Genomic DNA, 23,431 nt, shown 5'->3' with positions numbered 1-23,431 from the left:
AAAAGCTGGAAGGAGGGAGGAAGAAAGAGACTTACTGTAATAGTTTCCAAATTAAAAAACACTGTGTCTCAACGTTTTAAAATTTACAGCAGTTGTAAATACCTGGATCTGTCATTGACCTTGAAAGTTGCTGATTACTGACGTGATAAGTTTTCAGAAGTTGATTGTAGCTCTTTTTGTTGCTGGTATTCAAACCTAATATCTCTTGAGGTTAGAAAAAGGTGCAGAAATGCCTGCAGTCATGTGGAACTGAATGCTTAGGCTGGGACTGTGATTTTGGTAGGTATGCTCTGTTAGCCTGGATAGGCTGACAAAGCCTTGTGAAATGACACTAGTGCTGACAGACTTCTTTGCTCTGTACTGGTGATTGAAATTATATAAAAGAATAAATTACCTTGTCCAATTTTGCAGGATCAGCAAATTCATACAAGAAAAGAGCCAGAATTCAGTGCTTGTGAGCCTTCTCCTCCCCTTCCTTTATCAGACTAACATGGAGCAGGTAGGTAAAAATTATTTCCTTGCCCCTACTAAACATATGTTTTTATTTTAATCAAGTGTAGTTGTTTGTTTAAAAGTCATATTGATTACATGCCATTTCTCATTATTAGCCTTCAATCAAGTCTTCACGTATTTGTATCTGTTCAGAATGTGGTGCTGCTGTGTGTTGATGTGCACTACTTGCCCACAGGTGCCAGTGCCCAGACTGATTCTGTTCCCTCTTGTCATGGGGAAGGTCTGCAGAAGTTATAATGCAGTCTTTACTTTCTTTGTCACTTAGTCAATCCACCAAATTGCTTGCAGTGTTTGAAATAATTGCTCTTCTTCACTGTGGATTTTATGCACCCCAAAGCCACAGGATCTGGACAGCAAAGTGAATACCTGTAGTTGTGTATGTGGTGTGTGTGGTGCACTGGGCAGTGCTGCATTAGTCTGCTGCTTTATGAAAGGCAACGGCAAACCATATGCAGTACTATTTTGGGGTTTTAAATCAGTCAATCATTAGGGCACCACATGTGATTGCTGTTGAGGGAGATCATACAAAAGCTTTACTGTGCAGTCACCGGGCACTGGAACAAATTGCCCAGGGAGTCTGTGGAGTCCCCCCCTCACTGGAGATACTCAAAAACTGTCTGGATGCAATTCTGTGCCATGTGCTGCTGGATGACCTTGCTTGAGCAGGGAGATTGGACCAAATTGACCCCCGTGGTCCTTTCCAACCTGACTCATTCTGTGAAGTATACGGTGCTGTTAATGTTAATTCAAGAAAGACTGCTTTTTAAAGCTCTATTAGTTCTCTTGACCTTTGAGTCATGAGGAAGGACACATAAAAGAAGGCTTTATCGTGCTGACAGTCATCTTTTAACACTGTATTGTTTCTAATTGAGAGGCTGCAAGTACTTCTGAGAGATTTGATGATTGCATTGTGTCCTTCTAATTTTTTGTTCTGGTTCAGTATCTCTGATCTGAATGAAGTACAGCAATGTGCACTTCGTGTCTTGAAATATGTCCCAAGGAAATGAAATAATCTTGTGAGGTCTCAGTACTTATTGAGAGTTATGTGTCTCTTTCAGGGCACACAAATTGACATTCTGGAGACTGTGCAGAACTTGCTGAGGCATTGCTCAAACCCTACAAGCTTTCTCAAACCACTGGCAAAGCTTTTTTCTGTCATCCAGAACAAACTGTCTCGAAACAAGTTGTGCTTGGTATTTCAGGTATTGCATTTCTACATCTTTCTGTGTTTTTTTTTTATTTGTTCTAAGAGATCAAGAACAAAATAATAGGAGTATTTCTCTTTGTGCGTGACTTCAAAAACCTTTTTACTCTACTTCTTGTGTGAAGTGAAAATAACAGAATTCTGTGTGATAGAAATTAATGAGCTGCACAAAGATTTGTAAAAGTTTTTGCTTGCAGCCTGGTTGATGCGAGCCAGAGATCTTTAGTGTAAGAGAAGCCTAGCAAAGCACCTAAACTGCAACAAATCCTGCATGTTGATGAACTGAGAATGGATTTCAATATCCTGAAGACAATTCTGTTTGTATTATTCTCTCACAGTTTATAGTAGAATGTTCTGTATTACTTTGAAGTGACTTACATAAATTCTTAGCAGTAAAACACAGGAAACGTACAGTGTAGATATTTGGAAACTTAGGACATGACAAAATATCCTCCAACTTACATGAGAAAGGCTCTTAAGAAGGTTCTAACAGGAGAAAGACTAATGCTGCTGCTTTATTTATTTTTTGTCTCAAGTGGTAAAGTTTTGAGTTATCCAAATTTTTATCAACTACAAAAGTTGACTGGGTTTTTGTGTTTTTTAGACTTTATCTGACTTGGACACTAAGTTGAAGTATATTACTGATGTTGTTAAGGTATGCACAGTTTTTCTCTCTGCTCCCTTTTTCCCCCAATATGGTATGATCACATTTCTATCATTTTTCATTAACAACTTGTTGCTCTGTCTTAGCTGAATGCCTTTGATCAGCGACATCTGGATGACATCGACTTTGATGTGCGTCTGTCAGCCTTTCAGTCAATCACAGCCCACATCAAGGAAATGCAAACAGTGGATACTGACTTCCTCATCCCTGTTATGCACAACTGCTTCTATACTATCCAGGTTGGCTGAATGTTCCTTCTCTTGCTGTATGCACCACATGTCCCTGATTAATCTAACTTTCAACTTACTTCCATTGGCTGGTTTTTGGCGCCACGTAACATTCAGAAAGCATCTTTAGGTATTCCTACAAACATGTTTTTGAAGTTTTGTCTGTTTACCTTTTCATCTGCTTATCCCAAAAGGCAGATAAAATGCAGCACAACTTTCTGGTGAGCCCTGGGACTGTTTGGTCCTTTGTACTGGATAAAACACACATTACAGGCTTGAAAAGCTGATTTTTGGTTTGTTGCAGCATGTTCTAGTTGTGTGGGCCTGCTGGTAAATCTAGAAGTTTTTTTTCCTGATGGGTAGGGTGGGCATTAATTTGGGACTAGAACTTCTATAGGAAAGCTCTCAAGAGTCTGAGGCTCTGCAGGACTCATTATGTTGTGTCCAGTGGTACTGTTCTGTCCCAGATTTTGGGTAGAGAAAGGTGTCATAGCCAGACTCATGTGGTCCCATTTCTTGATCCACTCAGCTCGGGGATATGGCTCTCAGTGACAACGCAAGCCTTTGCTTGACCAGTGTCATCCACCGCCTGGCAGAGATCAGCCACACAGAAGATGAGTACAAGGAGCTAATCCAGCACACTCTCCTGGAGTCTGTGAGAAGGGGTCTGAAGAGTAAGACTGAGGTAAGGCAGTGGTATCTGATCACACATTTCCAGCCATCTTCAGGGTAATGGGATGTTTTTTGGGTGAGTTCTTGAAGTCCCCTAGTGGGATAAGAAGTGCATGTACCCACTATAAACTTACTCTTCATTTGAAACCTTATAAAATCTTAAAAGATTATAGAAATTAACTATGTTTCTCTGCTGTTATTCAGCTTTTCTTAGTTGTGACTCATTCTTTGGAGGGGAGGCTTTAATTTATATGCAGGCCATAATAGGCATTTGTTGTTACCAAGAATTAGGATGTTTGACTGAAACTCTTGTAAATGACGGCACTGCTCTTCTCAGGATTGTGTAGCAGCCTCTCCAAGGGATGCTTAACATTCACTGCTTGCTATTTTTAGAGCATCCAGCAGGACTACACATCACTGCTTTCCTGCCTCATTCAGACATTCCCAACAAATCCTGAATTCCAGGATTTGGTCCAGCTGACCAACCGCCATGATCCTGACATGGACTTCTTTGAGAACATGAAACACATGCAGGTAAAAGACAGCAGGCATTTCTTACTGCCTCTCTTCCCCTGCCAAACAAAAGCATCTTACCACATGTGAGGGGATGTTTTGCAAAGCATCTGTGTGTTGTCTGCAGAGAAATTGAACCTGTGTCATTAGATACTGTTACAAAAAAGAGGGATGTAGACGTGATCAGGGATGATTGAGAATCAGTGTCACGTTTCTATCTAGAAATGTCTTGGGTTTATGATAGCCCACAGTCAGCAGTATCCTGAAGATTCCTCTGACATAGGCATGGAATGGGTCTCTGTTTTTTCTGGCCTATTCCCTGCTGCTGTCAGTCTGGAGGCTCTGCAGCCCCTTCCCATTCACAAACCTTTGCAATATAACTGTTACACAAAGCCTGGTCTCTTGGTTTTTCTTGCAGTATGAAAATACATTTATTCTGCTTTCAGAGATGCAGTCTGAGTGAGTCTTGGCTGTATCTGTAGTTATATGCAAAGTTGTAAGTTCTTAACTTGTAATATTCTCTGGTCTTTGCATTTCATTGCAGGAACTGCTATTTGCAGTTGCTTCCCTTGTCTAACACCTTAAGATAGCAAAGTCTTATGATTGTGAATCCACAATGCCATTGACTTGGAATATCTATTGAGGCAAAAGGCTAGTTAAAGCCCAGAGATTTAAGGAAAAAGACTTGGAAATGACTGTAATATGTTTATGCCATTACCTAGGACTGGAACATTTTCAGAACTGCGCAGTGTAGGTGCTCTCTTGTGCTAGCTGTGACTCAAGCACCACCTCATTCACTCTCTCTCATGTGACATGTCTCAGATCCACAGGAGAGCACGAGCTCTGAGGAAACTGGCAAAGCAGCTCACTGAAGAAAAGCTTGTGCTGTCTTCTAAATCCCTCCAGAACTACATCATGCCTTATGCTACAACTGCAATTTTCAGTGAAAAAATGCTTAAGGTAGGCTCTTTTAATTGAATGCCTCTACTTGAATATTTTTACCTTTCATTTGCCTTAAAAACCTAACCCCTTTAGACAACTGATACGTGTGAAGTGAGTGTCTCCTTGTAGATAAAAGTGCTGTGCTGGTTTTGGTGGCAGAAAGAGGGTTTGGAAAGTGCAGATGCAGTCTGGGCCCAGTCCTATATCTGCTAAACTTGTCCTGCTTTTCAAAGGTTGATCTCTTAACTGTTTGGGTTAGGCGTTTTTGTTTTGTTTTAACTTTTACTTGGGGTTTTACTTGTCTTTATTTTTGTAATCCACTTCCTATTTTCTTCCCTCAAACTTCTGTCTTCCTGTTTAGTTGTGAGATTAGTTACTCTTTGACAGTAGACTGTGGGACTATAGTCTGTGTCTAGTAACAGAGGTGGGAATAAATACAGTTTTCTCTGGATTTAGAGGGAAAACTGCAGGAATTGGCTGAAAACATCTGAAATCAATAGCAGCTTTGTAATTAAAATTTGAAGGGTGATATTTTGTTAGTCACTTTCAGTGAAATTATTTGTAGTGCCAGTGTGGATAGACTTTCCATCTGTGGCTTTTAAAAGGCAGGTTTCACACTTCTGTAGTTCCCTGCACACTACCAGGAGAACAGCAGACCCACTTCTATCAAGCAAAGTAAATGTCTGATTTGCTTACTGCCAGAAATATTCTTCTGAAGCTGAAACAATTAGAGCTCAGGCACAGGACCCAGCCGCTGCAGCAGTGCAGTCTGTGCCCCTCAATAGAATGACTGAGGAGCTCTTTACTGAGGAGGTCTTTACTGACCTCTTTGAGGGCAGTAAAATGTGTTGATTGAAACTTTGGTGAAGAAATAGACACATTTTATTTCACATCTGAAATGGGTTTGTAGTTGACCTGCAATGTGCCGTGTGTTTGTGGTTAGATGCCTTGACACTGGTTCTTGTTCTTAGTTCTTAGCACAACTGAGCCCATAGGTTTAAGTATGTGAGAAAAGTTAAATGTGTGCAGAATAATTTGAAGGAAGTGGGTCTGGAGATCTGCTTGGTGGACTGTGATATTTTTTTTTCCTAACTTGATGCTGAGGAGATCTAAAAATACTGAATCCCAAGCATCCCCACTAGACAAACATTACTTCTGTCTCTTGTTGCTTTGGGTAAAGGATGCTTTAGGCACACAACCATTGTGAATGCTAACAGCAGCTGAATTTCTCTCTTTTGAGCAGCATGAAAATATGGTAACAGCCTCAGTTGAAGTTGTTGGAGCTGTCTGCCGACATCTTTCATGGTCAGCGTATTTGTACCACTTAAAGCATTTCATCCATGTCTTGCAAACAGGACAGATTGGTACAAAGCTGGGAGTCAGGTGAGTACTGTGAGCAATGCTGCTCTGGGTTTCTCCAAAGACTGCTTAGGCTCAATTCAGTGTTTTTAGGAGCATCACATGGACTTTAGAGAGATTGCTGGCTTTGAGGTGGACTTAGGCAAGTGGAGGTGCAGCAGCAGGTTGCTGCCTGGAACTGTGAAGTTTCAACAGGTCGTTACTTTCTCACGCCATGTCTCACTGAATGCATGGCAGCAGTTCTGTCAGCCTGTCCCTGCTCCTGGGACACTTCCATTGCTCCAGTACCACTCTCTGTGAGGTTTCACGGTGAGCTAGGTCACAGAATGCATGTAGCTGAGAAGTAACTAGTTTTTATTTTCTGGGGTTTTTCAGGATAAACCTCCTTATGATGCAATGTCACTAAATCTGATGTGTTCCAAAAAGTGCTTTGAAAGATTTTTGTACGATTTTTCTGTTGTGTATGCATCCTTTTTGTGCAGAAGGCTGATCTTTCTTCATGTTTTTCTTCTGCAGCTTGTTAGAGACAGTGCTGGAAGCCTTTCACTTTGACCATAAAACACTTGAAAAGCAGCTTGTGACCATTGAGAACCAAGGTGAGCTTTTTGTGTCTGTTTGTAAAAACACTACCTCAGACTGCTCAAATGCAGCTAATCAAAGTTTTGTGGTTTACTCTTGACATATCTACTCCAGTCTGTTTAAAATGGGCATACTGGAAGCTAGTGTTGACTTGTCTCCTCAGGAGCAGTGCAGATTTTCCTCCTATGTGTTGACAAAGCCAGAAGAGGTGTAGGGAATCATGTCCACGTTACCACTCCATCCCAGGCTTCTGTAAGCCAAAACAGCTTAGAACCTGTGTGGTTCTGAAGGTCTGCACCCACTCATGTGGCTGCTGACACACCTGAGTTTTTTATCTTTGATGTTGTCTGCTCTCGTGGTTATCTGCAACCAAGATGTCCTCACCTTCCTTCCCTTGCCATTTCATGGGATGAAGTCGTATTTTCAGCTTCTTCACTTTGTCTTCACCTATGCTGAGACCTTTGGGTGAAGGAGGATGTTTCACAGCTGTGCTTGTCAGTACCTATTGCCTTGTGAAATTCTCAGTTTTAAGTGAATGGCAGTTCTCTACAGTACAAGCACATTGACCTTTGCTCAGCTGACTGCAGGGTTCAGACAGAGTAATGTAGTCTTTGCTTTAAACCTGGCCCTGAGGGGTGATTATCAGAAACAAGCAAGCCGAAGCTTCTTTACCCAGTAGAAAAAGCCTGATGCTTATTGGTGGTTTGCTGTCACTGGTGGTAGATAGGAGTTTTATGTAGAACCAGCCTGTCACAGAAGTCTCAATTAAGGGCTCAAGTTTTGTGTTCTCCTGTATTTACCTGTACTTTTTGGCAATTACTTGATAGAAGCTGCTGCCATGGACCTTGAGCCAGTGGTGGAGGCTGAAGAAGCCATGGAGCTGGAGCAGAGTGAAGGAGAAGAGGAGGAAGCTGAAGAAAAGAATGGGAAGAATCTGTCTGAGAAGCCAGTAGAACCTGAGCAAGCAACTGAGCCATCTGAAAATGCTGAACAAGTGTCCAAACCTGTTTCATTCTTACCCCGAAATAAAGAGGAGCTTCAGTGTCTGATCAAGCACATTCAAGAAACAGTTACAGTCAACATCTTGCCTAAATTGCACAGGTGTATTGTTGCAAAGGTGAGGAGTTGACGTTTGAAAGGTCTTTTGCAGGCCTTTTGTGGCTGCTACTTTAAGGATTGGGATACCACTTCACAGCTTGTGAAAAAGCAGCACATTTAAAAAAAATGGACACAGCTGGAGAGAGACCATCGGAAAGCACAAAAAAGGCTTCATGCCCTTTGCTGAGTCATGGAGATTACTGACAGACCCTCTCAGTGGATGTCAGTGTGGATGTGGTGTCTTAACTTCCCTGCTGAGAACTGTCTCATGCTACACAAGTGAAATAATCAGTTTTGTCCAATCTCTTGAGTTCTCAGCTACTTGCCTGCTCCAGCCTAGTTTCTGTATTGAAAACACAGGGATTTATCTCACTTGTCCATTATCTGTCTGCATTTTTCTTGCAGTCATCAGAGGATAGCAGCCTGCCATACTGACCTCTTCTAGGGTTTGTTGAGAAGAAGCAGGATTTGTTTCTGTATATTAAATGTGTATTATGTCTTGCTCTCTTTAAAAGGTTAAAAGAGACGAGGAGCACAAGCTTGTGAAATCCAATGTTGTGAATGATGATGAGGTAGTTCGTGTTCCATTAGCTTTTGCAATGGTCAGAATGATGCAGTGTCTTCCCCAGGAAGTGATGGAAGCTAACCTACCAAGGTAAATCCCAGTGGGGCTCCTTACATCCCAGTGGGGCTGTTCATTGTTCTGGGAAGGAGTGCAGGCACTGTTCTCAAGCTGTGGTTACATACACGGCTAAAGTCAAGAGGGACATCGTAACAGACCTTAAATACTTTTTTTGGAAATTCCTGTTCCTAGTGACATGCACCTCTGCACCTCAGCATTTGAGGTGCTGTAAATTCTGACCTAAGAGCAGAGCTGTGAATCAAGGTGCAGAGGCAAGGCTGGTTGTGCTGGGGAAAGAATAATGTGCAGACAGAAAGGACAATCAGTAAAATGTCCCGAAGGACAGTAGGTGTGTGTATGCCTATAAAACATCTCTGTGAGGCTGGCTGTGAGTACAGCTGTGGTTGTGAAACACTCCTGAAAAGCAGCCTCCTTGGCAGTGTAATTAGTTCTGGTCTGCTTGGAGATGAACAAACTGTCTGTCTTTGTTTCCAGCATCCTGCTGAAAGTCTGCACATTCCTGAGAAACAGATTTCAGGAAATACGGGACATTGCCCGGAACACCCTCATTAAAATCATGGAAGTGTTGGGAGTGCACTACCTTCTGTATATCTTAAAGGAGATGCGGTCTGCGCTCATCCATGGCTACCAGGTAATGCTGAGATTCTTCCTCTTCTGCTCTCTGTAGGCTTTTTTTCTAATGTATTGGGAGGAGAATCCAAAGGGAAGTTGCTATTGAAGTAGTTTTGCACTGGTAGAATGGCTTGGTATAATGCAAGAAATACTGTTGCTGTACTGGTAGAATAGCTTGGTATAATGCAAGTAAATACTGTTGCTGTAATGCCCACATCAGTCTTTGTTGTGCCATGCCAAGTGTCAAATAAGGGTCTGTATCCTCAAAGAACTGTGAGTCTAAGCTGTTTTCCTAGTGAAGAGTTGAGGTGTGAAGCGAAGGATGAGTTTCTGGTTCCAGTAAGATTAGAGGAAATCTTTCAATAAGGTCATGAGGGCTAAGCGGTATCTGAGGGGAGTTGCCACGCAGACTGCACAGACTGTGTGGTGATGCTAGTTAAGTCTAGGCCAAGGCTCTGACAATTAATCTTTCCTCTTTCCATGGTTTGGGTTAAGAATAATTTTTCATGTGAATTACCACAGTGGAGTAGCATGAGCTTCTAGCTGCTGTAACAGTGAAAGCACCAATTAGAGCAACCGAAATATATCAGTAAGAGCCCTGGGGAGAGAGGAGATTCCAGCCCTCTTGCCAGTATGTGCTGGGATAGATATCCTTTTTCTCTTGCTACACCATGGATTCTCATCCTCACAGTGGTTTTTTTTCCTATAATGAAAGCTCAAGTCCAGTGTGCAGCTGGAGACTTGTGATGTCTTTGGTATGGGAGTGTCCCCATGCAGTATGATTAAAGAGGTCAGTGCAGAGGTTTGGAATGATCTGTTCTCTTTTTCTCTAGCTCCATGTGCTGACTTTCACGGTGAACCTGTTACTGAAGGGCCTTACTACCAGGCTCAGTGCTGGTGATTTGGACCCCTGCTTAGATATCCTGATTGAGGTAAAAGCTATTCAAGACTGAAAGAAAAAGCATCATGAAGTGCTTGGGAGATATTCTAGGAGGGGAATGTTTTGTGTAGGTTGTCTCTGACTTGGTGGCAAACCAGGCTGTTGTATGTGTACTGCCAAGGAAGGAGGCACCAGTAGGTCCCCTTGTAGATGGGAATCAAGAGAAGTCAAATATCTCTGGGGCTGTACCCTGAGCATGCATCCTGAAATGGGATGGATTCATGATTAAGACACCTACCTGTGTTTTCCTGTACTCTAAATGGCTGAGCCAGTCAGCAGACATATATTCAGTGCAGTCCACAGAGCCCAGGAACTCAGCTGGTGACAAAAATGGGGTATGCTGGGATGTATTGATCTGATGCAGTCCCATTCCTTGTGTCACAACAGCACAGAGGGGTGTGAGAGCAGTGTTCTCAGCTGGTGTGCTTAAACTCAGATGTTCTGTGTTGACAAAGGAAAGATAGACATGATTTGTAGGAAACCTGGAGAATTGTTTTTTCTGTGGGGAAAAATAGTGTTGTTCTGTTGCTACTGGAAGAACCTGCTTTTCTTCTCTCATTCATTTCTCTTGCCTGTTTTCCAAAGATTTTCAACCAAGAGTTGTTTGGGAATGTAGCTGAAGAGAAAGAAGTGAAGGGAATTGTCTCCAAGATCATGGAAGCGCGCAAAAACAAGAGTTACGATTCCTATGAAATTCTTGGGAAGTTCATAGGAAGGGGCCAAGTGACAAAACTTATTCTGCCACTGAAGGAGGTAAGAAAAGTCAGCCAGGGTCTCTCTTATTAACTGTGAGCACTCTCAGTTCTGTAAGGTGATGCTAGAGCCTCTGGGTGGCTACTTTGACATCACCTATGGAATCTTGCTTTGGCTTCCCATTTTCCTTTGGGAAAGCAGTGAGACTTTACTGTTGATGTCCAGGGCAGGGCGTGGCATTCTGGGAAGCTTTTAACTGCTGCTAAAGTGGAAACATCCCACTTTGAGTTCTCCATGTACTCTCCCTCTACCCACTCTTCTTTCCTCTGGACCGTAGAAGTCCTGTAAGGCTGCTCTGTGGTTTAATCTCTTGTGCATGAAGGAAATGTCAACAAAATGTGTCCAGGGTCTGTTCATGTGCAATAATTGCCTTTTCAAAGATGCAGAATTTTTAGCAGAGTGCAAGCTCACACAGGAATTCCCTGGTTTGCTCATTAGTTCTTGTGTCCTGGTGGCTATAGCTGAAGTGGCTGGAGGCTGACAAGAGGCTGGAGAGGAAGGGAGGGATGTTGGTGCAGAGCTGAGGCAATGGGATGCTATTCACCTAAAGAACTGGAGACTATGACAACATGATGAGAGAGAAATTGCTCTAGTTTTTCCCATAATTTCTGAATACAGATAACAGATAATTGCCATCAGGCCGTCCTCTTAAATTCTCATGGTTTTACCTTTGCAGACTCTGGAGAGCACTACAAGCTTGAAGATAGTCCGGAAGGTGCATGAGGCACTGCGTCACATCATGGCAGGGCTCATCTTCAACTCAGACATGAATGCAGAATCCCTCCTCCTTCTCAGTCATGGTCTCATCAGTGAAAATTTGCCTCTGCTCACTGAGAAGGCCAAGTGAGTTTCAGGGTGTTGTTCAGATGGTCTGGTATTGGTTTGCTTGCAGAAATGGCAGTTCCCAAATCCAACTGATCAAATGCGTGAGAGTTTCCTTGCTTTCATTCCCCTTTTGTTTTCAGTGTAACTGAATCATTTGGGCAGTTACAGGGCAAGGAGAAAGCTTAGTAATGGGAGTTAGCATTTGTGGTACTCATGGGAGTCTGCTGTTGCAAGTGCTCTGGACCTTCAACTAGGCTTTTTCACTGTCTGATTAGTTAATAACTTGCATTAGGATGTTAGGATGGAGGGACAAGGGACAGTGTTTAGAAGCAGGCTGCAAACATTTCCATGGGGCTAGGAGCAAGGGAAAATGTGGGCTTTCCTTTTATTGCTTTGCTGCTGGAGCAGAAGATGAGAAGAACCATCAGATTTTCTCTCCATCTTATGGTGTCACTGCTCAGAGCTGGGTTTGGGTGTCCTGCATTTGGTGTTACATAGACTGACTTTCTCTAGGGTATGACACCTGTTTGCAGACTTCTTGGAGCAGTGTTTGTAAGCCATCAGTAATTGAAGTAAAGATCAGTAAAGAAGAGCAGTGGGTAGTGGCAGGACATGTATTTGCTTGATGGAACTTCTGAAGTTGGTCTGTCCACTAAGAAAAAAAGTGAGGATGTTATACACAATGATCGTGTGTTTGTTACACTGGAATTGTGGCATTGTTCTCTAGTCTGAGTTCCAGCTGTCATGCTGCTTTCAAATTGGTTTTATTTCATTGTGGTCCATCTGTGACCTGCTTTTGCTTGCTGTGTGGGAAGCAGCTGAGCACAGTTCAATTCTTTTTACTCCCAACAGCAGGATTGTTGTGGAAAGGGTTCATATATGAATATTTTCTTTTGCCATACATACGCTGCTTTTCAGGAAAAAAGCTGCCCCTCCTCCAGATCCTCGTCTGCAACCAGAGAGCTGCCTGCTGCTCCAGCCCACTCCCACAAGGGGAGGGCAGAAAGCACGTGTCAGCAGCAGGACTAACACTTATATCCTGGTTGATTCAGGACTTCGGGTAAGATCTCCTCAGTTAAAAAAACTTTGCATTCAAAATTTTGTTAAGAGTGTGCAAAGGAAAGTATTCTGGATATATTGTTTTAATAGCACAGCCATTAGCCTTAACTTCACTTTGTATATTGTAACTCCAGTTGTGCTTTTAGAGATTTATTTTTTTTATTGCTCAGCCTATTGAAATATTTAGGTGGGATATGGCATAAGTTCTACTATAACCTGAAACAGTTGTTGGACCTTACTTGACTCTTTTGTGTTCTGGCTGATTTTGAGATGAATGTCCTGATTTTTCTATGACAGCTACTGCACATGAGCTTGAAGAGATCCAAAGTAAATTCATCTGAGGAACATGCACTGGAAATGTTAGACCCTTTTGTTCAGCTGCTTATAGACTGCCTGAAATCTATGGATGTCAAGGTACAGTTCTGAGCTGAAGTCTCTGTTCTGTCTGATGTACTAAGAAGAGTCCTGCCCACAAATGTCATCTTGCAGTTGACTTGCAAGAGAAGAGAAAGCCACCAGTTTTTCAAACCTGCTTTAATAGGTGTGCAGATTAAATTGTTTGAGGACATGTAATCCCAAGGGAGGCTTGTTGCTGACGGAGGGCTGAATGTTCTGTCCATGTTGCAGGTTTTAACTATGGGCAAGTTCTAGAGGATGTTCCTGTGAGGAATTTACAGACTATCTATGAGGATGTTCATGAGATCCTGTAGCTTCTGGGAGCAGTGTTGTCACAACTGTCATTTCTTCTGATCCATCTCCAAAATCTTCATTCCTAGCACTTTAGACAGCCACTTTTTGGGACAGCTTTTGGTTTGAGTGAGCCTAGAGAATCTGTTAAACTTTGATTTTCCCAAGAGTGGAAGGCATACGTCATACCCTGTCAGATACTTGGAGTGGGGCTTTCCATGTCTTGAAGGCAGCTCTGCTTCAGAAAGCATTCTTGCCATCTACTGAAACAATGCTGTGTTAATATCTTCACTTGGTAAAATCAAGGTTATAGAATATTTGAGTCACAGATAGTGCTTTCAGAACTGAGAAACCCTTGTGTTACCCATGAATGGTTTGAAAGAAGTTGGGTTTGTTAGCTAACTGCCTTTTACCATAGTTGTAGATAGCCTGACCATGTCTGTAAAACAGTGGGAAGAGTTCTCTCAGTGTCACTGTATGCACATGCTGTCCTTTGGCTCTTTGTTCCAGGTGATAACTGGTGCTCTGCAGTCCTTGGTATGGATTTTAAAGTTCCCTTTGCCTTCTATCAGTACGAATATGGAGCCACTGATAAAGCAGCTTTTCCTCTTGCTGAAAGAGTTTGCCAAGACAGGAATAGCCAAAGGCCAGAATTTCCACCTGGTTGTGAGCTGTTTCAAAGTAAGTCAGACCCAGCTCTGCTCATTTCTGCTTTAGGATTAACTTTCTAGAAAGAGACTCCTCCAGCTACAGATCCCTCCTGCAGCTGTTTCTGGAGAGGTAGTCTGGAGATCACAAGCTAGTGAGGAATATGTGGCCTTACTGATTCTTTCCCAAATACAAACCTAAAGATAGTTGCTCGCTAAAAATGTACAGCTTGTATCCGAGGAAAAGTCTTTACAGAAACATGTTTGCCTTCTTTCTTCATTGTAGTAGTATCTTGTTTCACCTGAGTAAATCCTGGTAGCTGAAGTGAGACATGGGAAGGGGGCAATTCACTTGTTTACTTTTGTCTCACAATTGCCATCTGAAAGCAAAATGTGATGAGAATAGTGTTGGCCACATGTTCTAGAGCCAGCAGTTTGTCTTTTCAGGCTGAAGTTGTATAAATCAAGTCAGACTTTGGCGTGGACCTTTATTTTATGGCATTGCATGTGTATTGACATTGTGCAATTTGATTTTGTAGTGTGTAACAATACTTGTGAAGAATGCAAAGAGTCAGATAACAAGCAAACAGCTCCAAGTGTTGCTCGGATTTGCTGAAGAAGACATTTATGATTCATCACGCCAAGCCACTGCCTTTGGTCTTCTCAAGGTATTTCAGTGCAGCAGTTGTGGGTGTTCTGTCAACCACTGGAACAGCAATGATTCTGCTTCCTGGTGAAAGGCTGTACATTCTCACATCAGGAACAGACTACAGATGCTGTTGAAGCTCTCTGTTATAAGAGAGAAAAAATCAACAAAAGTTTTACTGTTTGACTTGTAGTCACTGTTTAAAATTGTTTGGGAGGCTGTTTTATACACAATGCATATGAGAATGTACTTGGATCTGAGTATGTTTTTGCTAAAGAATCAACATCTCTGATCATTAGACCAGTATTCTGTGTTGCCCAAAAGAAACAGATATGGATGTGTAGGCCATCCTTTCTTTTTTTTTTTTCCCCTTTGAGTTGCACTTTCTGTGTGTGAAAAAGTCAGTGTTAAGGTACCACCTGAGACCAGTGTTGTCTGGGTTGTAGAACTGCATCTCACACTGTATAAGCAAATTATGTGACTCCAGCTGTGCTTTCACATTTTCAGGCTATTTTATCCAGGAAGCTGATTGTCCCTGAAATTGATGATGTGCTGCAGAAGGTTGCCCAGCTGGCCATCACAGGTCAGAGTGAGCCAGTGCGAGTCCAGTGCAGGCAGGTTGGTGGAATGAAGTATCTCTCACTTTATTTACAGCTGTCTAACAGGCCAGAGGGCTTGGTGTGGCCATCCTGCCTCTCACAGACATGTGCTTTGGCCCTGCTGAACTCTGAACTCCATTTCCCCTTCTTTACTGATCTTTATTCCCCTTGTTATCTGTCTTCAGTTCTTGAGACTGGTGCATAGCAGAATCACAGACTCCTTGCCTATACTGTGGCGTGCCTTCACAGAACTGTAAAATCGTTTAGGTTGGAAAGTCCCTTTAAGGTCATAGAGTCTAACCCTTAACCCAACACTGCCCCATCCACCACTAAGCCATGTCCCTGAGTATAGCACATCTGTAGAAGTATAGCACATCTATACTTCTTTTAAATACCTCCAGCCTGTGTATTTAAAACACCACTTCCCAGGGCAGCCAGTTTCAGTGCTTGACCACCCTTTCAGTGCAGATTTTTTTCCTAATATCCAATCTATACTTCCCCTGGCAAAACTTGAAGCTGTTTCCTCTTGTCCTGTGATTTGTCACTTGGGAGAGGAGACCAACCCCCACCTGGCTACAGCCTCCTTTCAAGCAGTTGTAGAGAGTGATGATGTCTCCCCTGAGCATCCTTTTCTCCAGGCCAAACAATCCCAGCTCCCTCAGCCACTCTGCATAAGACTTGTGCTCCAGACCCTTCTCGGCTTCATTGCTGCTCAATGTCTTTCTTGCTGTGAGAAGCCCAAAACTGAACACAGTACTTGAGGCGCAACCTCGCCAGTGCCAAGTGCAGGAGAGCTGCTTAGCAGCAGTGACGTGGTCCCTCCTCTGGAGGCTTTTAAGCCTATGTAACTAAGCTTTGCTCTTTTTTAAGCCCCAGGATAAGTGAATTTGCCACAAATCCATAATTGCTTTCCTCTACTTCCTCATTTTTTCCAAGGTAAAACCAACTGAAAGACAGAACTGGTTAGTTTGTCTCAAGCATTGGGATATAGGTGCAGTAGGATCACGAAATGCAGCTTTCATAGTTACAGGATGGATTTTGAAGGATGCAGGACCTCTTCACAGATGCTTGTGCAAATCACAGCAGTACTTTAAAAACTGATCCTGTTCCAGGCACAGAGCTTGGCAGCAGTTGTTGACCCTTTGTGTAATACAAATGGGATGAAAGGAATGATTCTCATAAGCTTGCTGCTCCATCACCAACTTTTCTTCATAACCTTTTTACAAGCTTACCTGAGTGTTTATTTTAACTCCTCTCTGTATTGTTTTTTCTTTCCAGATTTACTTGAAATACATTCTGGATTACCCCCTTGGTGACAAACTGAAACCCAATTTGGATTTCATGCTCGCACAGCTGGAGTGAGTTTATATTCATGACATGTAGTCACTGTCCTATGAGAACAGAACTTTGTTTTTAAATATGATTCTAGTATGCCAAAAAGCTCTTTGTAATGAGCAGAAGGCATGGATGAAGTCTTCATTTTCCTACTTGTAAAACACTTTCCTTTGCTAAGTCTGGCTGTTTGATGAAGCAAATCCTTTTTTCTTATCCCTGTTGCACCACTAATATAGTTCTTTATCTGTTTGTAAGCAAAAGTTCTGTTGTTTGCTTAGTGGTTTACCACCTCCACTGGTTGTGAATCGTAAAGTCACCCTAGGACACAAGTGAAATAGAAAATCCAGGAGGAATGAGGGAAAGTGCATTTATAGGGGACTGTTGTCCCATGGCAGTATCTCAAAGTGCAATTGCTTGCACGGTTAAAACAATTGTATCGATTCCACAGGAATGTTGTGCCTCCAACCTCCTACTGAGCTTCACCCCTCCCTTGCTCAAGGTGACAGTAGTTTACCAGGTTCCCCAGCACAGTGTGGCTGTGCTGGCTCAGGTGGGCTGGAACCCTTCATGGCCTCTTGGTGTCCCTGTGCTCATTCTCTGACAGACGGAGCTGTGGGCCTGCTGCTTCTCTTGTCCACAGTATCAGGCCAGGTGTGGTAGCTGAATTCCACAGACGGAGCTGTGGTCCTGCTGCTTCTCTTGTCCACAGTATCAGGCCAGGTGTGGTAGCTGTTGCAGAAGGATCCCTATCAGTGCATGTTTCTGGAATTGGTTGTTGTAAATTGTTGGCAACTTCATATGAGGATTAACTCATCCCTAACAGTTAATCCTTTGTTTCCTGACAGGTATGAGTATGAAACTGGGAGGGAATCTGCACTGGAGATGATTGCGTACCTCCTCGACATGTTCCCACAGGTAACGAGCATCCCCTGGTGTTCCAAGAATCAGGCAGTTATTGTGGTTTGCAGTAACAGCATTTTCCAAGCAGTTTATGTTGGAAGCACTTGCTAGTTCCTGTTACCTCTTATCATGAGAAGAACATTCACTTATCTCCAAAGAACCTGGCTTTGCTCCAAAAGAGGAATGATATGCTGGAAAGTCTGCAGTACTTCTTTGCCTAATGTGCTCTGTTTGCAAGTAAAATAAAGCTGTGTCAGCTGGAGTTTGGATAAACTCAGTCGTGATTTATGCCAGGAAGAAACACAGCCAGTTTAGCAAACAGGGTAGGAATAGGAGTGAAGTCTAGAGTTTTCTCACTGTAAGGGTTTTTCAATATTCCTGAGAGATTGTTGACGGAACTGGTGCATTCTGTTTGGTTAGCCTGACTGGAGAGGAAGGGCTTCTCAGTAGAGTGGATCAACATGAAAGCTAAAAAATAGCTGTGCATCTATACAGGATCACATAGGCAAAATCCTAAACTGCCTTGAAGCTCTGCAGCTGGAGCTTAACTGTGTATTCAGGACACAGGGAGAAGTGCAATCAAGCAGGAATTTGGAAGGAAGAGAAATTCTGCACAGTAAGCTGTGATTCAGCACTGCCTGATTAATATTTCAAATTGGTTCCTGGGAACAGTGTAAGGTGGCAAAGAGCTGCAGTCTCTGAGAGAAGGACATTTGGGTGTTGCTGCAATGCTGAGGACTTAAGCCTGTTTCAGTGAGAGTTGGGCATGAAAATGTTCTTTAAGGTTTCACACTTGCTTTGCTGACCCCAAGATATGGTAGCAAGTCAGTCAGAGCGGGGCTGGGGCTGCTGTACATCCTCTGTGCTCCAAAAACAGGGTCATCCCATTTTAGCAGTTCAGCTGCCTTGACATGAAGCCCACTCAGGGCTAACACTGCTCCTGAATATAGTGCAGCAAATACCCCTCTTTTTCTCTTTAAATGCCGGAAGCTCCTTGGGTATTTGTGGTTGATAATGGCTGTTTCTTTCTAGGATCTCCTGCACAAATACTGTGGGCTGTTTTTTCTCTCTCTTTGTATGATGATGATAAATGATGACTCAGCCAAATGCAAAAAGATGGCGGCTTTGACATGTAAATCTCTTCTCCGTAAGATCAGCAATGAAAAACAAGATGTGATGTTTTCGCTGGTCACTGAGTGGTTTCACAGCAAAAAGGTACTCTTTGGTCTTTTCACTGACCACGTCTGAACTCTGTTGGAGGGCTGAGTAAGATTAAGGCAAGTGAGAGGTTGCTAGTACCAGATCTGGTGGGTTGGTGGATTAGTTGTTCCTGACTTAGAGAACAAGAAATGGTATAGCTTCATAAAGCTGCACAAATATAGGGACCTGCTGATGCTTTAGCTCAACCTACAGACTCTTCCCAGTTGCATTTTGCAGCTTTCTAACAGTTCTACTTTTGGCTCAGTGTTATCTTTGCTCAGGTTAGAGGTTGGAGGAAATTCCTTAAAGCTCTTCTGATCCCAGCATTTTGTGCTGACTTTATCTCAGACATGCTTCATTCTGTTGCTGGCCACCTGGAAGGCAGCAAACCTGGTCTTCAAGATCTGCTGTTTGGAACTGGGTGCTTGGGTGATAAGCTGTCCTCTAGCTGAACCCAGGTTCTGTCTCTCTACACTAGCAGAGTTAGCTTTCTTCAACACTTCATGGTTTCCATCCTAGTATGTTCAGTTTGGCTTTGTAACTGTAAGCTGCCTGTTGCATTGTGAAGAGTTGCAAAGTAGCTCCCAGATTTCTGCAGTTGGGATTTCAGCAGTTCTGGCATTCAGTTTTAGGGTGCATTCCCAGGGATAACTTGTGCTGTCAGGCACTTTTATACCTCGCTGGCAGCATCTCCTTTTTCAATACACTCTGAAAACCAGCGTCTCTTAAGGTGCTATTGCTACAGGCAGAAAGTAGGGGTTGCTACCAGCTCCTGCAGTTGGGAGCTGCAGGATTTGATTATAAGAGTTAATTTTTTGTTATTTTTTGTGTGTCAGAGCTCACACAGGAGGTTGGCTGCCCAGGCATGCGGTTTGTTTGTTGAAGTGGAGGGAGTAATGTTTGAACGGCGGCTTGCAGCAGTCCTCACTTTGATTGAGAAAGAAATCAACCCAAGTAGATTTGAAAATGTAAGTAACTTTTCTCCATGCATGAAGCTCGAGGAAAGAGAATTAAGAAAATGGAAAAAGGTAAGAAGTGTAGGAGAGATTTAACGGTTGAACTTCCTGTTCAAGACTGAGGAAAGACACAAAACACACACATCTGTTCTGATGAGGACCTCACTGACCTAGAACCATGTTTTTTCTTGCCTGTAAGCCCAAATTTGATGTCATGTGTCACAGCACAAGGGAAAAAGAAACTTTGCAAAGCCACCTGGACTGAGCCTGCAACCATACAGTGTAACCAGCAGATATATTGCTCCTTGCAGTTGGGAAATGTGTCTGCTAGTTGCAGAGATTTGTGTAAGCATTGCATGGCCTGTGAGTGTCTGCTTTGTCCAGTGTTATCTACAGCTTTAACTTTCAAAGGGGTTCCCTTCCTGTACTTTAAGACCACGGTTTTGTTGTATGGAAGATCTTTTTAGTGCACTTGATTAACTCAGAATAACAAGGCTTCCTCAGATTCTGCTTGGCATGTGATAATCCCAGAGGGCTCCGAGTCACTGTGCTTGGGGAGTGGCCATGAATGTTACTAATGTTCAGCATGTTCTTTGCGCAAAAGAGAAGAGAGAATCTCAGGATCTGTAAATTGGCGAGAGATGAAAATAAAATACCTGCAGTGAGGAGAAATTTGGTGTAATCACACCCAGTGCTGTGACATGTACTGACAACTGACATCAAGCCAGCTGGTGGTTGCAGGCAGGGTGAGGCCCACAGGCAGCACACACGGTGTTGTCATAACAACTGGAGGCTTCCCAGGTGGTACAGGCAAATCTGCACTCAGCTGTGCTCTAATGATTAGAATCAAATCCACACAAGTACATGCACAGACATAGTGTGTGTAATTGCTTGCATTTAGAAACCCAGCAGTTTGTTACAGTAATGTCTGTATGAAAAACAAGAAGAATTATTCTAATACAATCTCCTGCAGAAATTGTCTCCAGAGGAAATGCTTCAGTGGAGGTGCTTCTGTTCTGTTTATATTGGGAATTTGGTACAAGTCAGTATTCTGTTTTTTTGAATGGTTGATCTGAAATTTATCTAGCAAGGACTAATCAGGACTGTCCTCAGGTTCTCATAAGTATCTTTCTTGACTTGCTAATTTTATTAGATAAGTGAAGAAGAAGATGAGAAGGCTGCAGATAGGCTGCTATTCAGCTTTCTTGTGCTGGTAAAAAAGCTCATCACAGAGTGCAACTTGATTCAGTTAACCAAGAACAGTGATGTTGTGAGCAGAATCTGGGGTAAGTGTCATTCAGGAGTTATTGGAGCTGTGTTACAAGAAAGATTTTTTTTTTTTTTGTGCGCCTTGTGGTTTTTCACACACTAATAGAAATACTGAACTTTATTATACAAGGTTTCCATTCTGCAAAATGCTAACACACAGCAGTTACTGGGCAATGAAAGAGAAGTTGCTAATAGAAAAGGTTACATGGCTGATGAAAACAGCACACCCTCTGTCTCAGATGCTGGGAAGTACTTTCTATTACCCCCAGAGGAAATGGTTAGAAACTATTGCACGTTTCATCATCATTACATTCTCTTGGATGAAAACATGGAGCTTTCCTGAGAAGATGAGATTGATCATACATACCAGCCAGAAAATGATGACCCATGGTAATACTGCTCTAAATACTGTGTGTCAGGATGTGAAGATCTGGAAGTTACTTGATTCAAGCAATTTCCCTGTGTGTGAGATGATAAAATATGAGGCTGGTTTATTGCCATTTTGTTGCCCTTATTTTAACTGCTTCATTTGCTGCAATCAGAATGCCACCTGATGTGGCTGGTTAGTGACTTTGAAGAGTCCAGCCTGCCAGGTGCCTTTAGTGAGATAGTAGATAACCTGGATTGTTATCTTGGATTTTGGAGATTTTGGTGATTTTGGAGCTTGGACAGAGGTGAGACAGGAGAGCAGCTCCATTTCTTCTCTGAAGCACCCTTGACCTCTCTTCAGGGGTTTGATTTGACCATCAGCAGCAGGGCCAGCTGACACAAGTCTCACAATAGCCAGTCCCCCAGACATCATGGGCAGATGAGCTGTGGCACCGAGTCCCTGAGGGGACTGTAGTTGTTGCAGAAACATGACTTGCCAGATCACTGTGGGGACATTTGGCTACCTGTAGGTTTTTGCTGCTCTTCACTTTGGCTGGATTGAGTTGCTAAAAAGTCTCTTACTATGTTCTGAGCAGATGAGCACAGTTCATTTCATTCACCTTTGTATTGCAGCATATGTTGCAATAAATAAATTGTTGGGAGTGGCCTTGTTATATTTTTGCTCTCAATGGACCATCTCCTTTGCTGAAAGAGGTTTTCTTTTCCTCAGATCATGTCCAGTCTCACCTGTGGTATCCTCATAGCTGGGTCTGGCTGACAGCCACTGAGATCTTTGGCTTGTTGTTTGCATCTTATAAGCCAGAAGATCTTGTCAACAAATGGAAGGAAAGAAAGTCAGGGAAGAGAAAAAAGGCACCAGCAGAGCTGTCTGCATCCATAGTCTTTTTGACTGCTGAACTGGACAAAAAGGTAATCATGTCTGTACTACTCCTTCACTCTGCTCATGCCCATTCCCTGACTGGGACATAAAAATAGTTCATAGTTTGGCATGCATGTTTCTTTTTTAGTCAGTTGTCTGCTGTCTAATCCTCATCACTTAAAGCATTTGAGTATGTGTCTCTGCTGCTGGGAGGAGGCTTCTCTGGGGTCTTGTTCTCAGCACCACAAAAATACCCTTCCAGATTGTAAGATGCAGGCAGAAGTTGTGTTGATCCTTTGGTCTCCCCTGGGAACTGCCTTTGGTGACTGCAAAATACTGCTTTGGGTCTCTGCTACCAGCTCCCTTCAATGGAGTCATTCCTTTCTCCTTTTTCATTTCCCCAGATGAAAGAACTTGCATTTGCATTCTGCCATCAGCTGCAGTCCAAGTTCCTGGACACGTCTCTGAGTGAGCAGGTAAGGGCAGGAGCCTGGCTGTGGCTGCAGGAGGGCACAGAGCAGGCCCTGGCATGTGAGGGGTATTGTGTCCTAGGTGGTGGCTCAGGGCAGATACACAGTTCAGGGCTAGCTGCTCTCTGCTCAGGGCAAGTTCCTCTGTCACATCAAGTCTTGGCTTTTACATGTCCTGGTGCTTATAGAGGCAACCCACAGTGACTGACTCCTCTGTTTCTACACTTCAGGTTATAAAGAATTTACTCTTTGTGGCCAAAGTTGTTTACTTGCTAGCCCCTGCCTCAGAAGACAGTAAAGAGGCAGATGGAGAACTCAGGTGTGAAGTGGAAGAGCAGGAGGTCTCAGAGGATGAGAGAGATAATTCTGCTCAAGGAGAAGAAGAAAGAGAGGACACGCAAGAGAAAGGCCAGCCAGCCACACTGCTGTGGTTAATGAAGAAGCTCTCTGTCATGGTGAAGAGAGAAGCAGCCTATTCCCCTAAGGTCCCTTTAAAGGTAAGAACAGTGCTAGTCCCACTGCTTTTGATGGGGTGGGCACTTCTACAGGGTAGCGTTGCTCTGGCTCTTTGCTTTCAGGGGACAAGGTGCAGAGAGTGCTGTGAGCTGACACTGAAGCAAGGATTAGTAGGTGCTGAAGAAACAAGCCTTTCATTTTGGGCTTCTCAGGAAAGGCTTGTGCCAGTCTGGTTCTTGCTAATGCTTCCAGTCTCCTGGGGGGTGGTGGAAGAGTGGTGAACCCCCAGGCACCAAGCTGAAGAGAAGGATGAAGAGAACAGAGCAGTGCCTTTGAATTCCCAAGAGTGCTAGGCTCATGCAGGCAGGGGATTGGCAGTATTAGCTTCCTAGAACAAGGGGAGGGGATGTGTGG

At 43.1% G+C, this 23,431-nt stretch overlaps 1 protein-coding gene across 3 annotated transcripts in view; it reads left to right on the top strand.

The window, feature by feature from the left end:
* The window catches only part of UTP20 (UTP20 small subunit processome component), an 85,798-nt gene that overhangs the window by 60,181 nt on the left and 2,186 nt on the right, over positions 1-23,431 (top strand). For all 3 annotated transcript variants that reach the window (XM_041474406.1, XM_041474403.1, XM_041474404.1), the window contains 28 exons: positions 412-499; positions 1,572-1,715; positions 2,322-2,372; positions 2,468-2,620; positions 3,138-3,293; positions 3,674-3,814; positions 4,616-4,753; positions 5,979-6,118; positions 6,611-6,690; positions 7,501-7,790; positions 8,287-8,426; positions 8,889-9,045; positions 9,860-9,958; positions 10,552-10,719; positions 11,396-11,562; positions 12,463-12,604; positions 12,901-13,017; positions 13,801-13,971; positions 14,477-14,605; positions 15,091-15,201; positions 16,461-16,540; positions 17,363-17,432; positions 18,450-18,632; positions 19,454-19,585; positions 20,727-20,859; positions 21,942-22,141; positions 22,496-22,567; positions 22,792-23,058. In XM_041474406.1, the coding sequence (XP_041330340.1) occupies positions 412-499; positions 1,572-1,715; positions 2,322-2,372; positions 2,468-2,620; positions 3,138-3,293; positions 3,674-3,814; positions 4,616-4,753; positions 5,979-6,118; positions 6,611-6,690; positions 7,501-7,790; positions 8,287-8,426; positions 8,889-9,045; positions 9,860-9,958; positions 10,552-10,719; positions 11,396-11,562; positions 12,463-12,604; positions 12,901-13,017; positions 13,801-13,971; positions 14,477-14,605; positions 15,091-15,201; positions 16,461-16,540; positions 17,363-17,432; positions 18,450-18,632; positions 19,454-19,585; positions 20,727-20,859; positions 21,942-22,141; positions 22,496-22,567; positions 22,792-23,058 (3,919 nt within the window). The remainder of the gene's footprint in view (positions 1-411; positions 500-1,571; positions 1,716-2,321; positions 2,373-2,467; positions 2,621-3,137; positions 3,294-3,673; positions 3,815-4,615; positions 4,754-5,978; positions 6,119-6,610; positions 6,691-7,500; positions 7,791-8,286; positions 8,427-8,888; positions 9,046-9,859; positions 9,959-10,551; positions 10,720-11,395; positions 11,563-12,462; positions 12,605-12,900; positions 13,018-13,800; positions 13,972-14,476; positions 14,606-15,090; positions 15,202-16,460; positions 16,541-17,362; positions 17,433-18,449; positions 18,633-19,453; positions 19,586-20,726; positions 20,860-21,941; positions 22,142-22,495; positions 22,568-22,791; positions 23,059-23,431) is intronic.

The sequence above is a fragment of the Pyrgilauda ruficollis genome, unplaced genomic scaffold (genome assembly GCF_017590135.1).
Source record: "Pyrgilauda ruficollis isolate IOZ18807 unplaced genomic scaffold, ASM1759013v1 scaffold32, whole genome shotgun sequence".
Lineage (NCBI taxonomy): Eukaryota > Metazoa > Chordata > Aves > Passeriformes > Passeridae > Pyrgilauda > Pyrgilauda ruficollis.
Note: the sequence above shows the minus strand (reverse complement) of the source record. Positions and strands in the feature narration are given on the sequence as shown.